This window comes from Poecilia formosa, unplaced genomic scaffold (genome assembly GCF_000485575.1).
Source record: "Poecilia formosa unplaced genomic scaffold, Poecilia_formosa-5.1.2 Scaffold25, whole genome shotgun sequence".
NCBI lineage: Eukaryota > Metazoa > Chordata > Actinopteri > Cyprinodontiformes > Poeciliidae > Poecilia > Poecilia formosa.
Genome location: NW_006799964.1, coordinates 1,480,517 through 1,496,458, shown reverse-complemented (window position 1 = coordinate 1,496,458; position 15,942 = coordinate 1,480,517). Strand labels below are relative to the sequence as shown.

The 15,942-nt window shown below is 39.9% G+C and overlaps 2 protein-coding genes across 4 annotated transcripts; both read right to left on the bottom strand.

Annotated features, from left to right (window-relative positions):
• Positions 1–103: 103 nt before the first annotated feature.
• gkap1 (G kinase anchoring protein 1) lies at positions 104–5,623 on the bottom strand. 2 transcript variants are annotated; one of them, XM_007548077.2, is made up of 12 exons: positions 5,378–5,614; positions 4,817–5,088; positions 3,834–3,992; positions 3,490–3,567; positions 2,896–3,031; positions 2,701–2,723; positions 2,042–2,203; positions 1,793–1,879; positions 1,352–1,415; positions 1,194–1,264; positions 1,029–1,106; positions 106–574 (listed from the first exon to the last, which is right to left on the bottom strand). In XM_007548077.2, exons 2-12 carry the CDS (start codon positions 5,072–5,074, stop codon positions 533–535), a joined length of 1,158 nt encoding a protein of 385 aa, XP_007548139.1. In that variant the 5' UTR covers positions 5,075–5,088; positions 5,378–5,614; the 3' UTR covers positions 106–532. The 2 variants fall into 2 exon arrangements, with proteins under 2 accessions (XP_007548140.1, XP_007548139.1); XM_007548078.2 differs by lacking the exon at positions 3,490–3,567 and having other exon boundaries at positions 104–574; positions 5,378–5,623.
• A 458-nt stretch (positions 5,624–6,081) lies between these two features.
• LOC103135392 (kinesin-like protein KIF27) lies at positions 6,082–15,792 on the bottom strand. Of its 2 annotated transcripts, none has more exons than XM_007548072.2 (15): positions 15,171–15,792; positions 13,925–14,119; positions 11,933–12,945; positions 11,691–11,834; positions 11,375–11,551; positions 11,058–11,278; positions 10,536–10,654; positions 10,278–10,424; positions 9,821–10,008; positions 9,108–9,161; positions 8,817–8,987; positions 8,524–8,715; positions 8,216–8,443; positions 7,275–7,473; positions 6,082–7,187 (listed from the first exon to the last, which is right to left on the bottom strand). In XM_007548072.2, exons 1-15 carry the CDS (start codon positions 15,469–15,471, stop codon positions 6,667–6,669), a joined length of 3,870 nt encoding a protein of 1,289 aa, XP_007548134.1. In that variant the 5' UTR covers positions 15,472–15,792; the 3' UTR covers positions 6,082–6,666. The 2 variants fall into 2 exon arrangements, with proteins under 2 accessions (XP_007548134.1, XP_007548137.1); XM_007548075.2 differs by having other exon boundaries at positions 10,278–10,397; positions 15,171–15,790.
• Between the last annotated feature and the right edge of the window lie 150 nt (positions 15,793–15,942).

The following is a 15,942-nucleotide window of genomic DNA, read 5'->3' as shown; positions in this document are numbered from 1 at the left end:
CCCAGAACAACACTTTGAGAACCATGGTTTCACAATTTAATTTTTTTTTTTTTTTTTTTTTTGCAAAATGTAAGAATAATAATTTAAAAAAAGACACCAAAAATCTCACTGAAAAAGTATTTTATTTTACTTCACAGTGAGCAAGAACAGCCTACCACCCCCATTAACGTATATTTCAATCTGTCAATTTGGCATCAGAATCCATGAAAAGAGGCACACAGCTTTTGGAGCATTGGAGATGCTGCGGCTCTGCAGAGCAACCGTTTCCAAAAAGACTTTGAACTCAATTTATTAAAAAAAAAATAAAATAAAAAAATGTCACTTGGTTGTTTAATACAGCATGCCACATCTGGAGTATATTCTGTGTATTTAATGGGACATGCAAGCTGACGGTCAGACTATAAAAAGTAAAATAAAAATAAGAGGGGAAAAAAAATGAAATAAAAATAGAACCTTAATAATCAGCATCACTTTTTTAATTTGTTCATTTTTCTTATTTCTGTTCATTTTTTTCTTCCTCCTTCAGAAATCTTCATTGATCCACTTCAGAGCCTTTCTTCCCTTTCTTGTTTCCCTGCAAACCAGAAAAAAAGAAAAAAAAGAAAACCCACATAATTACTTTAGGATGATGGTAGAAATTAGTTTACATAAATATGCATTTTTCTCCATGATTCAAGTGTAGGATAAAAACAAAGAGGTGAACACATAAAGAAAAGACAACTGAGGAACATGCACCGTTAGCCAGCGGTCGGTCCATCAATAGATTTACATTTATGCGAGTCTAAATGTTTCCAGTTTGCCTGTAACTTTCCTACTGGTACACCTGAATTTCCCCAGTGAGGAACAATATGAGGTTTCTGTCTGAGGTTTGTAATCTATTATAGATCGCACCTAAACGAGCGATTGGGTTTTCTAATGACCAGTGTGAATTATTACAGGCACTAAACTCAGAGCTCAGCTCCCCCTCTTCATGTAAACATGTCGCCACACGGAGAAGTGAAACAAAACACAATCATCTTTGTCCTCACCTGATGTTTGGGTTGCTCTGATTGGAGCCCTTTAACTTTTGATCTTTCTTGTTCAAGAGCAGCATGTAATAATGTTACCTGAGTAAAAGAACAAAGAATATTATTTATGTCTACAGAAATGCACAACCGTGCGAGACAACCAACATTGGCCTCTGCGTGACAAACCTGTGAGGACAGTTCTTCTTTGATGTGCAACAGCTCTTCTACCTGCAGAAGAATCTCTGCTTTGTCTTTCACTACAAAAAGACATTGATCACGTTATGAAACAGGAGGCCGAGCAAGTGGAAGCTGAGGAGTGAAAAGGATTGCGCTGATAAACTCACTCTCCCCCTGTTGGAGCATCTTAAGAAGTTGGGAATTCCTTGCTTTCACCTCTTTGTATTTCCCCTGTAAAGTTGAGATGTGAGCAGAATCGGTGGTTAGTGATGAGTTCAAACAGGGAGAGACGCAAATAAAGGCTCCTGATGTGATACGGTGCAACTGGATTCATTTAAACTGGAGTAAAACATGGATGGTCCTAATTTATTCCTTTATAGTTCAGTATTCAAGATTTTTTATAATGATTTATTTGTCTCTTCTAAAATCACCTTACATAAATAGTGATATTTACAATGTGAAACAATTATAAAGCTAATTTGTACCAATCACACAATAGTGTATTAGTTTGCTTTGTTGTGTGTTATCCAAATAGCAGACGTCTGTGAAGTGAAAAGTTTTTCTAGCTCATTCAGAGCAACGGCAGTCCAGCCGTTTCCATGTCTGACCTCCCACTCTGAGATGGTCTTCTTCAGTTTCTTAATCTCCTGGTCCTTTTTCTCCAGCTCATATTTCAGCTGTTCTGCCCGCGGATCCTACAAAACAACAATTCAACATTTGACACACGAAGCGCAATATGTGTCAAGTTCACCTGAAGGGAATACACATCAAAAAGAAATGAGTGCTTTCTTAAGTTACATGTGGCTATAATAAAAAGATGAAAGCATATTAGTGCTTCTTTCCACATCTACCCTCACCGGTTCGTGTTCTGTGGGTGTGTTGACTTCTTGACCCGGGCTGTTCACAAACTGCTCAAATCTTTTCTCCCTCTGGATAATCCGACTCACATCATCTTCTACTTTGTTAAAAAAACGTTCCTCCTGTCCGATTCCTGGCGCTACGTTTGTCCCTCTGGTTTCCTGGAAATTATGTAAAAGATTTGAAGCTATAAGCACTTTGTAACACAACGGTCCACAGAAAGATACACAAGCTTCTGTTTTGTTTATTCATGCTGAGGACAAAGCTATTCGCTCTGTCGATGCTATTTAGTAATAATAAAATGTGCATGGCATAAATGAGTTGCTGCAGAATGAAGTAGTTTATTATTCTGCATAACTAAAACACTCAGTGTGGTCAGGCTTTGAATGGATGGATCCTTTAGATAAACTAAAGTGTCCAAATACATATTCTTCCATGTGGTCACTTAGTTTTTCTATATTTATTCAAAGCTGAGGAAAACAAAATCCAATATTGTTTTAGACCACACAATGCAGGAATCCTGTCAAAAAAAAAAACAAAACAAAAAAACTGTCTACTTTTTATTTTTTTTTTTAAACATTAATTAAGGGGTTAAAAAATGTTGGTGATGGTCAGACAATTATTGAGGTAAATAAATAAAAAATATCTTCTTTCTCACCTCTTGTTTTCTACTTAATTGATCTGCAACAACAACAACAAAAAACAGACGTCAGTAAAAACAATCATAACATTTTGTGAAAACTTTATCAACTGCATGAGCGTTTCTTTTGCACCGAACAAGTTAGTTGCGAGTTTGACATAAAAGCACAGCCGTATGAAAAGATTTTGCAAGCGATGAACCAGTTTATCCCACCAGCAGAGCCTTCAGCCTGGAAGTCCTGCAGAGAAACCGTCTTTTTGTCTTTCGCCTGCTGATTTTTCTTTTTGTCCTTCTTCACGCCGCCCTCTTTCCCTCCTCGTGACTTTGGCGAAGCTACGTTTGTGTTGCTCTGCTGACACAAACACATCATTTGCCTCTTGTTGATTCATTTTTATGGTTTTCATACCAGTAATCTGTGGTGTTTATTACTGCCAGTAGCGATTAATTTAACTCGGATGAACACAAATGACCAATTATTCATGTCAAAAGAACAACAAGGTTTAAAACGCAAAACCAAAAAAGCCCCAGGCCCAAAAAATGGGGAAAAAACGTGTTGTTTTTTTTACTTTAACAATTTTAACAGCCTTTGCATTAAAATTGACTTATAATGCATTCCTGTCTGAACATTGCTTTAAAAAAAGTATTTATTCTTCTTGACTGTTTTCAGATTCTACCATGTTATAACGACAAACTTCAGTTTGTTTTAGAAAATAGGAGTGATACCCTTCTTCTAGATCTTTAAGCTGTGAAATCTACACCTGTTTCAAGCATTCATCAGTTATTAGTGTGTGAATGCAGTTTATGTACCTGTTTATGTTGCTCATACTCCAGTTTACTTAGAATCAAGGCCTTTTCCAAATCTGCCTCATACAGCTCTGTGGTTATCTACAGAAACACGGAAAAGAAGGTTATGTTAACCTGAACTTAGGGGAAAAAAAACTAACTTCTTAGCCCTGACAGAGCAGTTTGTCATATAAATATTAAGGACAAGTATACTTCGTTTAACAAATGTACTCTTTTATTGCAACAACGGAAATCCTTTAAAAGTGTTCACTGCAGAAGCTTCTCTATTGCTGAGGAAAAGTTCAACTCCAATAAGCATCAAGTGTGTTTCCAAAATCAGGGCACAGTTTCAAGTCATTTTCTCTAACCTGTTCGTCTCTCTGTTTCCACTGTTGCCAGCCCTCTGAAGGTAAGCTGTGGCCCACTGACGCCGGGCTCAGGAGCTCGCTGGCTATTCCTGACAGCGTCATGCAGGGCGGAGGGCCACAGGACTTCTGGGGAATCTTCTTGAAGGCCAGATTACGCAGCTAAAGCAAAGACAGACAAAACATTTATCCAAAATGTTTCAGAAACTGAAAGGTCATTTGTCTCAATTAATGATAACAAAGTTACCAATCCACATTAGGAAGGGTTGTTAGACATTTAAGAAGATCTCAAATGAATTTGAAATAATCAATTCCCTTGTCCAAAAAAAAAAACAGTAGACAAGCATTCATTCAATACAACGTGTTAAGGTCTAGCTCTAGCTGTTCAAGCAATTTCTAAAGGTAGACAAAACAAAAAAAAGATGAAAGAAGTTTCCAAATCCCTGCTGTGGCCTCTTGCTGCAGACTGTGCTTGCACAAGTTAAACTTTGATGGAAGGTGTTCAAGGAGGAAAACTTTGAAAAGAAAAACATGGAGGGCGCGGACTAAAGTTTTCCAAAGATAACACGGACAAAGTTCATCAACCAAGACAAATCAGTTATTTCCCAGGGATAAATAAGAAAGATGTGGATATTTTTTATTTTTAAACTCAACATTTAATTAAGTGTCCTAACTTCATTTCACATGACTGTTGGCCTTTGTGTTGTGATTCAAATATGTGATGACAATTTAACTGGTGCTACAAGTACAAAAACAAACAAAAAACAGAATAAACCTAATTTTTTAAAAACATTTCCTTCGAGAACTCTTTATTGCTTTGCTTATAGAGTGAAGGTCATGTTTTCAGGCAAGAATACACCTGCCTGTGGCTGAGGAGCAGTTTCAGTTCCGGTTAAATGAAACAAAGATGGAGCAGTCAGACGCTCAGCTCTATAGCAGATTAATAAGAAGAAAAAAATGGGGGCATGGCTGGCAGACTGTCTCACCTCGTTCGCCTCACTCTGCTGCTGCTCCTTCTTCTTCTTTTTCTTATCTTTCTTCTTCTCGCTACCCTGACCACCTTTAGCCCCTGATCCCGTTGTTGCTCCTGATTTCCCCTGTCTGGACTTCCCGGAGGAATCCCTCCCGCGTTTGGTGTTGGACTTCCCCGGCTCGGAGGTTTCCGAGTCCGAATCTGAGTCAATCTGGAGCAGGGCGAACCGGGAGGCGGTGGTGGGGACAGTGATCATTGCAGACGATGCCATCACGTAACGGGAAACTAAATCACAAGAAATGGTCCCATTAAAAATAAGTATTAACATGAAATAGTTATGCATGTTGTGGAACGATGTTTATACAGTCCTGAAAAATATCCGCCTAAATCTTTATTCATAATGAAAATTACAATCACAGCAATTTTCTTCAACTCTGCCGATAGTAACAATCTGCTGATGGAAGCAGCAACGACACAACCGAGCTAGCAGGTTTTTGTTAGCGTACTAACAAGTGTAAAAAGTCGACAAAACCGTCACACGCTCAGGCTAAGCCTTTGTTTGTGTTACACTCACAGAGCTGTGTTGCAGAGACAACGGTGACAAGAGAAGTTGACTAAAAGTACTTCTTTCTACGTCTTGAGGGAACTGAGCTGCGGTTGGTTGTGCTACTAGCGATTGTCTAACTCGGTACGGAAGCCCAGTGGTTCTAAACAGCACGAAACTACATTTCAACTGGTGCTGGCCTCCTCCGCTGCGACCTTAAAATCTTAGTGTTTCCTTAGATATTGACTGATTAAAAATACTAAAAATGAAAGAAATAAAATGTCGTAACATTAACATTGTAAATATGTAAGAAATTGTAACAATTGTGTACATGTTGTTAGTCTATCCCAGTATTTATTTATTTATTTACAAATTGTGTGAGTTCTGAAGGTTATCTAAAGGTAAGCTTTCTCCAAGATTTAAAAAATAATTTGCAAATCTGTCACTTGCAATCATCCAATTGGAAATTTCTAAAAGGTTGACAGCTGTGAAAATCTAACCAGTGGTGAGTCTCTAATGTTGTCCATCACAGGGTAACATAGAGACACACAATACAGACACACACACACACACACACACACACACACACACAACTATGGACAACTTAGAGACCTATTAACCTGATATTTTTGCACTATGGAATTAAGTCAGAATACCCAGAAAGAACCAATGCATGCACAGGGAGAATCTGCAAACTCCAAGTGGAAAGACCCCATAAAAGACAAAACAGTCCATTGTGATTCTTACAGCTTTTAATAAGTTAGTAAAAAAAAAAGATCAACATAAATACATAAGTTTTTATTAGGAATGCATAAAAAGAAGAGCTAATTATATAGTGAAACGAAGGGAAAACATATAATGTGTGGTAACTATGAGACTTTCAACTGTAAAGTGCTGAGCTTTGCCTCGTTAACCTAATTTAACACATTTACAAATACGTGTTTCACATTTAGCATTTAAATCCAGCTTTGGATAAGAGCTTATAATTATGTCTCCCAAATAACGGACAGGGATAAATCCTCCTTCTAATATGTAGCGCTGTACAATATTTAATTTAATTAACAAATAATAATTTAAAACAAAAACTTTCACTTTCATATGAAATCAACCCAAACATGTTAAAATATTTTTTTCAGATAATGAATTTTTACCATTTTGAATGTTTTATGATCTCACTTGAAAATTGTACAATACTACTAAAAAATGAACAACATATTTAGTGAATCTTTTTTTTAAATCAGTCATCTACAAAATAGAACCTTTAATATAATCCACTCAAAATCTGCCACAGAAATTAGCAGACAGAAAATAAAGCAGAATCACGTGTTTCTGGGCACTTCTATAGAGTCCTCCATCATCGACTCAGAGCTTGAATTAACGACAGATTGGTGCCTCCTAGTGGCAGCACCAAGGAGCTGCAGGTCAGCTGCAGGAATCTCCCTCAGCTCCCTGCGACACAGTTTGACAGGTGTCATTTCTAAACTAGCCTCAGGCTGACCTCTTGTATACCTTCCATGGGACTGTGTGAGTGATGGCTTGACTGGTTTAGATTCTATTTCCTCTGCATATATTTTTGTGTATGTGGTGGAAACGTGTGTCGTCTCTCCCTCCTCCTCGCAGTGTGTTTTGGGTTCATCCGCACTTAAAAGCAAGTGAGGGCCCTGCCTTTCTCTGCTCTCCTGTGTGTGTGAGGACTGATTGTCGTTGTAGGGAGCATCACTTAGAAGTTCTTTGAGCTTCTTCTTCAGCTGCCGACTGGAGCTTTTGTAGAAAAACAACTCTTTTTCCAGGTGCTGGACTCTGTCTTGTATGGCTTGTTGTGCCTCTCCTGACATCCCCTCTAAATAACCAGAAACACATGAACGATACAGAAGGAAACATGAGTGAAACAGTAAAATTCACAGAAAATATCACCAATACTCCTCACCTTTAAGTTTCTGTAGCAGAAGCCGAACATTGCTTTGGTGTTCTCTGTGTTGCAGGGTGAGCCTGCGGTCTGCGTCCAGAGCAAAACGCTGCATGGCTGCCTCCATCTCCCTAAGTGCTGCTTCCTGCTCGCCGGCATGAAGCTCCAGCTCTTCACACTGCAAATGTAGACGACGCTCTGCCTCTCGAAGACAAACAACCTGGAGTTGTTGACGACAGTGGTGGTTTAGTACAGCAAAGCAGAGGACAGAATAAATGAATGTGAATTCGAGGCATTAAAGAAACACAGTGCGCACACAGGCTGGGACAATGACAACATGCTGTAAGGACAGTCCAGAAAAGTTAAAACATATCTTAAATCTATCCAGAATCAGAATTGTAGGTGTTAAACAACTCCTCAACACACAGTTACGGAGTGGCTTAAAAGGCTCTTGAAGACTCTAGCAACAGTCTGCAACTTTTGATTCTCCCCATGACTTTGAATTAGGCTTTTCACCACAATCTCATTTAAAACGCAGTAATCTCTGTTACTTGTGGATCTCTTATTAAAAAAAACAACAAAAAAAACAAAAAACTTTTTCCTTCCACTCAACTTTCCATCAGTGTGAATCTATACAGTGCTCTGTGAACAGCCAGCTTCTTTAGGAATGACCTTTTGTGACATGTTCTCTTTATGGATGCAGTGTGAGACTGACTGTCAAGAAAGCATATGGGTTTTCATCTGCTATAAGCAATAATCATCAAAATTGGCAGAAATAAACACAGTTTCTGTTTTTACATGTATTACTGAATTACTCAAGCAAATTAAAATATATGATATTTTATTTTAGTGAGATGCAGGGTGTCAAACAGCCCTGTTGGAGGGAATTTAGCCCAATCTATGCCTTAAATATTTTACATGTAAAGATAATTAAATATATGATGAAGATAATTTCCTCTTGCCTTGTTGAAATATTTGATCAACAGCTCTATGGCCTCAGGTAATGAGAGCTTCTTCAGCTTCCTGGTAACGTCACAGTGCTGAGCGGGTTCTGTGTCTTTGGACTCGAGCAGAGGCGAGTTTCCGATGAACAGGTGCTTCTGCCGCTCCTGGATGGAGTTGTTTTTAAATTCAAGAGCCGCATCTAGAGCCTCAACAGCTTCCTCCAGCTGGATGAGGGAATGCTCCTCCTATACAACAAGCATAAATCAAACAAAATGAAAAATAACGTAAGGAGCATAGAGAAAAATCAAAACATGAAATGTCTTACCTCCACAGTGAGCACTCTGTTGTCCCTCAGCTGGGCTTCCAGAGTGTCTCTTTTCATCTTCAGCATGTCTCTCTCTTTCTCCAGCTCCCTGACTGTAACTCCTCTGGTCTTTCTCACGCTGCTCTGACTCTGAAGCTGCTCTTCCACAGACTCCAACTGAACAGACACTTGCAGCAAGTCCCGACTCAAAGCCTGAATTCGGAGAACACGTTAAAGAAAAAAAACAAAACAAAACAATTCCAGCTTTGAAAACGCACTTTTACAAATGGATTGTGCTGGAAGCAGAGGCCGACCTGACTGGACTGCAGCATCTTGATGTGCAGTTTGTTTTTCTGTTGGACACAGGCCTCTCTGTGCTGCAGCACCTCCACTTTCCTCTTCAGCTCCTCTCCAAGCTCCTGCAGCTCTGCTCTCTGGTGAATGGCCCGTTCCTCTTCTTCTTCAAGCCAACTACTGTCATGAAGCTACATTAAGGAAATGCAAGGGCGAAAGAAAGAAAGATGACAAAAGAAGATCAGCTTCTGTTTTATCTTACAAGAAGATAATTGTGTCTAAGAACAAATAATGTCTGTTTAATACTTTACCATTCTGTTTGTTTCCACGGGAGAGTTTTCAGGAACAGATGAACTCTTTAAACCCTGAACACAAGAACACAAAATACTTCAATTAAGAAAAAAGTTGATCATTACACCACGACGCAATGATGGCCTGCAAAAATTAAATGCTTTTGTATTTTAAATTATGAGAAACTGAAATTCTTGGTTAATAAAACAAACTATAAAACACTTAACAGTGCAAGAGTTAAATGCGTAATGAATAATTACTTAAAAATACTGATAAAAAAAATAAAATAAAAGTTATTCTCATCAACCACAAAAAATACAGTGAAGCATGCCTAGGTGGGCCCCATGTGGGGGAAAGGAGGGCTGATATATGGGTACCATATGGGTTTGTCCACGGGTTCCACGATGGCCCCACATGGGTTTGCCCATGTAGGGCCACAGCCCACATGGGCCCTAAATGGACAAACCCATGTGGGATCCATATGGCCTGCCCTCCTTTTCCCCACATGAGGCCCACCTAGGCATGCTGGCAGGGTTGTGCCTTTGTATTTAATATTATTTTCTGACATAATTGAAGTTCTGAAATGATCTTTGATTGTCTTAAAAATCCACATTAACTTTACTTTTTAAGGAATTTTCCCCAATTAAAATGCTACATTTGGACAGGAATGGGTGTATTTAAAGTCCTTTGCCATGTTCAGTGACCGTGTTTTGTTATTTAGACTTGCTCTGACCCTGTTTCGATGGGGTTTTCTGCTGTTGGTCTCGTCCAGCTCCCTCAGGCTGCTCTGAAGCCTGGCTCTCTCCAGCCTCATGCTCTGCAGGCTGCGGTAGACCTCGGCTCGGACCTGCTGGCTCTGCATGGAGAGTCTCTCCAACACGTTTCCCATTTCACCTCTGTCCACTGCTTGGATTTTTCTTTCTGTTGGTAAGAAACAATTGATTTTCAGGTTTATTTATGTTATTAAAAAAAACAAAAAACTGTTAACTTATAAATCTATTTAAACACGTTCAGACATCAAGTTCATCTTATTTACTTCCTGATAGTGTATCTGAGTCAGTGTTAACCTTGAAGTACTAATCAAACCTTTTTAAAGACTTAATAAAGCCCAGAAGGGTTCAATTCCAAACCTATTAGAACCTTTTGTTCCATTTCTCTACATACAGCAACATAAAACCATGTTAACTCACCAGTTGTGTCAAGTTCTTTGATGAGCTCCTCCTTTAAGCGCATGCTGACCTTCAGTTCATGGATTCTTCTTTCAGCAGTGTTGGCTCGCCTTACCTTCTTCACAGCGTTTTCGTTTATGTCTGATAAGTTGGAAAAGGAAACGGCTTCTGGGTACAGTTTATGTCAATGGGATAGTTGAGCAGAGAAACCAGAAAGGAGAGGATGGCACAAACTGTGTAAACTGAAAGAATGTAAAATAATGAACACATAAAGTATACCTTTGACCAAATAAGACTCTGGTACTGCTGTGTTTCCGTCATACATTTCCAGTCTAGTGCTTTTGGGTTTCAGCAGCAGTCTCTTTTCCCAGCTTGTCCAGGTCCGATTTAAAGGAAGCCTAAAATAACAAAAATAATATTAATAGAAAATTCAGATTAATTTGATGCTTTTAGAGAAAACTGCAGACCAAAGGGTCACGGAAAACATATTGAAAGTAAAATTCCACTAATGTGGCCAAAAATATTACTATTGGCCAGTAGACTTTTAATTGAGTGCATCGGGAAGTTATGAGATCCACAATTTTGTTCATCCAAGCAGGGACCCAGTGTGTCTGCAAAGTTTACACTCACACTGATACTGCGATACTAATTCAGTCAAACAACGATTCTCCCTTTTTTTTCTTCACTGGAAAAAGGGTATTAATAACATCCTCACTTCTAGGCATAGTACCTGTAACTATAAATGTTTATAGATCTTTATACGGTAAACTGCATAAAAAGCTGTATAGTAAAGGTTCTCACCTAAATTCTGTCCTGCACAAAGATCTTTCCGTTTCTGCCTCCTCCTCTTTTGTCTCCTCCTCATGATTATTTTGAGTTCTTTCCTTGCTTTCGACCTGTTGTGTAATGAATGGACAGTAGACCTTATCTTTTTCCTCGATCTCAGCCAGAAGGAGATGACCACGCATCCTAAAAGCTGTCATCACCCTCTCCAGCGAACAGGTGGGTGGACTGGAGTGAATCTACAAACACAGCAAATCAAACAAAAACATATACAGACATGGCGCATGCAACAGATAAAACACACACCCATATCCATTTAGGATTAAATGCCATACCTTTCTGGATGGCCTGTGCAGCAAGCTGTGTGTGATTAGAGGAACACTCTGGGGTCTTGTGCATGAGTTCCCAGAAGGCCTTGCTTCTTCGGTTGCCCCTGGAGTCATCCCACGAGCAGCCACGAGGCTGCTGCGAAGGCGATCAATCAGAACCTGCTGACTCACCAGTTGTTCGGTCTGAAAATCAATACAAAAATATGCATGTGGAAGAAAATTTTTTATTGTCAAAAGGATTTTTTTGACAATAAAAAAAAATCCTTGAAATACCAGAAGGCACTGAAAGCAGGCCATTTAACTCCCTGTTCATTCTTCTCACCTGTATTCGAGAACGCTCCTTCTCTTCCTCTGTAGCTAAAACTCGGTTTCTTTTCTCGTCAAGCAGTTTCTCAACTTCTCTTCGAATCCGTCTCAATTCTTCATCTTTTTCCTCCAGAAGTTGCTTTTTTTCTTGGAGGGCTTCCTATGGAGAGAGAAAAAAACTTATTACTTTAAGGAGTGGACTATAATGCACATGCATACTTTAAATGTAACTAAACCAATTCCCTTTTGTCTTTTTACCTGACACTTGCGGAGTTCCTCTCTCAGGTTTAAATTGGTTACATGGAGCTGGTGGTCCCCAGCCCCCTCTGAGCAGTCTGTACTGCCTGTATGATGTGACTGGCTGACAGCTGCCAGTCTCTCCTGCCATTCTTGCAGTCTCTGCCTGAACAAAACACTTGGAAATGCTTTGGACATATCTGCAAGCAAAGATGCCGCTTCCTTTGCCAAGAACAGATACTGTGCAGCTGTGTCTTGGTTCGGCCTCTTATCCAGTGTGGACGCTGTAATCTGACTGGGCTGTTTGAAACCATCCCCATCTCCACCTCCACCCCTTGTTTTCTCCCTTTCCATCTCCTTCATGTCCTTCTCCTTCTCTTTCAGAAGCTCTCTCAGGGTCTGAACTTCATACACCAGCTCCTCCAATCGTGTCTCGGCAGGTTGGCAGGTTTTAGGATCTGATTTAACATCTGTCAGAGAGAGTGCTCGTCCCGGACAGTTGCGGATGTGACGGGCCCTGGATGCGAACTGAAGAACATTCAAAGTCTCCGCAATGAAGTGGTGGGACGGGCTCACACAGGCCACCATCACCGTGTGGGCGTTGCCTCCCAGGGAGTCCCGGAGGAGTCGCGTGATCTTGGCATCACGGTACGGCACATGTGGACTGCTGCAGCCGTTGCCGCGACGACTTCGCCCACGGTCGGAGAGGGCGCGAATAACATTGCCAAGGGCGAGCAGGCCAGTGTTGATGAGTGCAGACTCTTTGAATTGAGCTCCAGTGTTTCCAGTTTTGCTAGCTCGTTCTGAGCCCGCCAGGTCCACCAGGCAGAGTTTGGACGAGCGGACGGTCTTTAAGGGTGGGTTGTTGTTGCTGTGAGAACGGATGCGGACCTGAAGAGTGAGGATCACATGAGAGCGACTGGAGTGCTCATTCATTCCCGTTGCACCAGTGTGACGCAGGGCGTTTCCCATCTCCACAGCACCGAGCAGCTCTTCAGCTGACGTGACAACCATCTCTCTGGCACCAATCACAACTGAAAACACAGTCAAAAAAAGAAAATAAGACAGTTTTAACTAATGAGACTAGTGCAGACTGTGAACCGAAGGTGATAGAATAAGGGTATTACTGACAGGAAGAACTGTCTACCTTCTACAACTAAAATAAAAACAAGGCACGCCCGGGTCTTTACCAGGCTGCAAAATTAGTTACATTTCACTATATGAAAATACGCAACAATTCAAGCAATAAATCAATGTTTTGGAGGAGGGTAGGAAGGGAAGCACGCTTAAGCAAACCCACACAGTAAGTGGCAAAACAGCAGAGCAACTAAAAAAATAAAATAAATGTTATTTCAGAGCAGTATACAAAAAAAAAAAAAAATGAAAAGATGATAACAAAACACCAAGTGTACCCCATGATTTAATAGCTTGTAGCTTGTTGTGCATTTTGAGCCACAATTTTAAGCAGATGTCTTCTGGAAAACGTTATCAGTCTCTCATCACTGACAAAAACTTTTCAGCCCCTCTTATTTTAGACATTGCTTCGATTCATTGCCGTAAAAATTCATGACTGTGGAGATTGCATAGGGTCCTCTGTCAGTGCATTTCATTGTCCAGCTTTATGACCAGGGTTAGGTGAACCTTCAGCAGATGACAGATTACCTTTAACATTCAGCATCCCAAGTGATGCCTGTGAAATCTGGGATATGGACTGTGTGGAAATCCCTTTTGGGTTACTGGGTCTTTCCTCACTGATATTCTGTTAACAAACACTCGTTTTCTCCACACCAACAAGCCGCCAAAATTTCTGTTTTTAAAATCACAGTATGTAAATCTTTTGTTTTCATTTACTGGCTGTTGAATTTAATCAAATTTACAACCAGGTAAAAGTCAGATTAATTCATGTCAATACACACAAAATCTTTGAACCAAACGAGTCTGTCATCTCTTCTTTCCATGAATGTATTCTATATTTTTTCTTTTGCCATATTTATAGGTCACAATATTTTTTACCTGTGTTCCCCTTTTCATCATCTCTGATGAGAAGCTCTTTATGATTGGTGTTCATGTCCAACAGGTCCCGTAGTTCCTCTCTGTACAGCTCCATGTATGAAATCTGCACCGTTGCCTCAATGCTATCGTCATTCTTCCGCTTTGCCAGCAACAAAAACACATCCTCAGCTACACAGTCAATAATTCCTCCTTCATCTGCAAGAAGGTTTCAAAATATAGACAAAGATTTAATTTGAATATTTTGTCTGAAAGAATCAGAAATATGATACAGTTTTTGGTTTTATTTATTTTTGTTAAAGTGTTAATTATTTAAAAAAACTAAACAGGCCATATCCTATTCATTAAAAATAATCAAAAAGTTAATTTTATTCCAGTCAAAATTTTCTTTTATCATTCCACACACGGATATATTTCAAGTTTTTACTCATAACTGATACTCTTAAGCTTGTTAATTGCTTAGAGCTACTAAAAACCGAGTTTCTCTATGCTCCTTTTAGAGGAATTATTGTTTCAACGCAGTATTGCATGGAAGCAGTCAGTGCCTCTGCAAAACCTAAAGCAGGTCTAGTTTACTGGTCAATCAAGCACAGAGATACCATGGGGATTAAACCATTAGTTAGTATTTTTTCTGCTAGTAAATGAAATATGTATGCCCATATATGCTTGTCAGCAGAGGGATGCAAAGAGGGCTCCAGCATATGCTAACTGCACTTTGGACTTGATAAAACACAGCAGACCAACAGAAGCATAACATGTCTCACAAAACGACCTTAAGCAACATGGGATCTGTGCCTCTCCATTTAGTCATGCCATGAAAACCTCCCGAATTCTTGAATGGGTTTTCTTTCACAATCCTCTAAAAGGCACTTCTGTTGCATAAGCTCCTCTCTTTATCACACTTTTTTCTTCAGCGAAAATTTTCATTAATATGCTTGGACACAAAACTCTGGTAAATAGGAATCTTCTTTTGCAGTGAGTTTTTTGTGGCTTACCCACCAGTGAGAGGTATCAGTGACTATTTGCTGGACATGTGTCAAGTATGCAGTCTCCTCCATGATTACTGTGTCGAATTTCTGTATCAGATTATCTTATTTAATAGTGTATTTGAGAAAGTATTTGTTGTGTTTTCATTAGCTGTAAGGACATTATCATTCAAATAAACAGCAGTGAATACGCACTATGTGTAATACATTTATATTAAGTTTTTCTTTCATTTGAAATAAATCGACTTTTTTTAATAACTTGCCTTTGCTCCCTCCGCCCAGTGTGTACGTCTTGCCAGACCCAGTCTGTCCGTAACAAAACACGGTAGCGTTGTATCCGTCCAGCAGAGACTCCACCAGGGGCTGGACGCAAGACTCGTACACTTCATCCTGGCTGGCTGTCGGTCCGAACGCGTGGTCGAAAGAGAAGAGGCGGTCCGAGCCGAGCCTCACCTGCCCGGAACCCGAGGGAACCACCTGGACGCACACTTGGTGCTGATGGAGGAGCTCTTTGCGGAGCAGGGGACGGATACGGACCGCCACCCGGACACAGACCTCACTCATGAGGCAGTAAAAGACCAATGAACTTACACAGGGTTTGACTTTTTTTTTTTTCTCACATCTAACCTCTGAGATACTTCAAAACTCTGGTTTCGAAATAGTTAATTGCTAATTCACTATTACTCGAAGAAAAAAAAAAAAACAATTTAACATAGCTCGTGTTTAACTCTGGTGGTCGTTTCCTCTGAAGTTTCTAGTAACTTCACCTCCAAAGGTTTGTTGTCGATTTGGGTTACCCGGGCGACCGACGCCGCTGTGACGCAGCAGCCAAAAACCGGAAGAGGCGTTCAAAGATGGCACTGGACAGCTGGCGCGAGGGCAACGGCGCCATCTATTGAATATAAAACTGAATCTACTAATTTCATAAAACTAGCCTAAATAAATAAGGAATAAATAAATCTTTTGGAATTCTCAAAAAATAATTGTGGTAGAAGAGCTTTGGCTGATGACTTCAGGTTTCAACAAAGGACACAT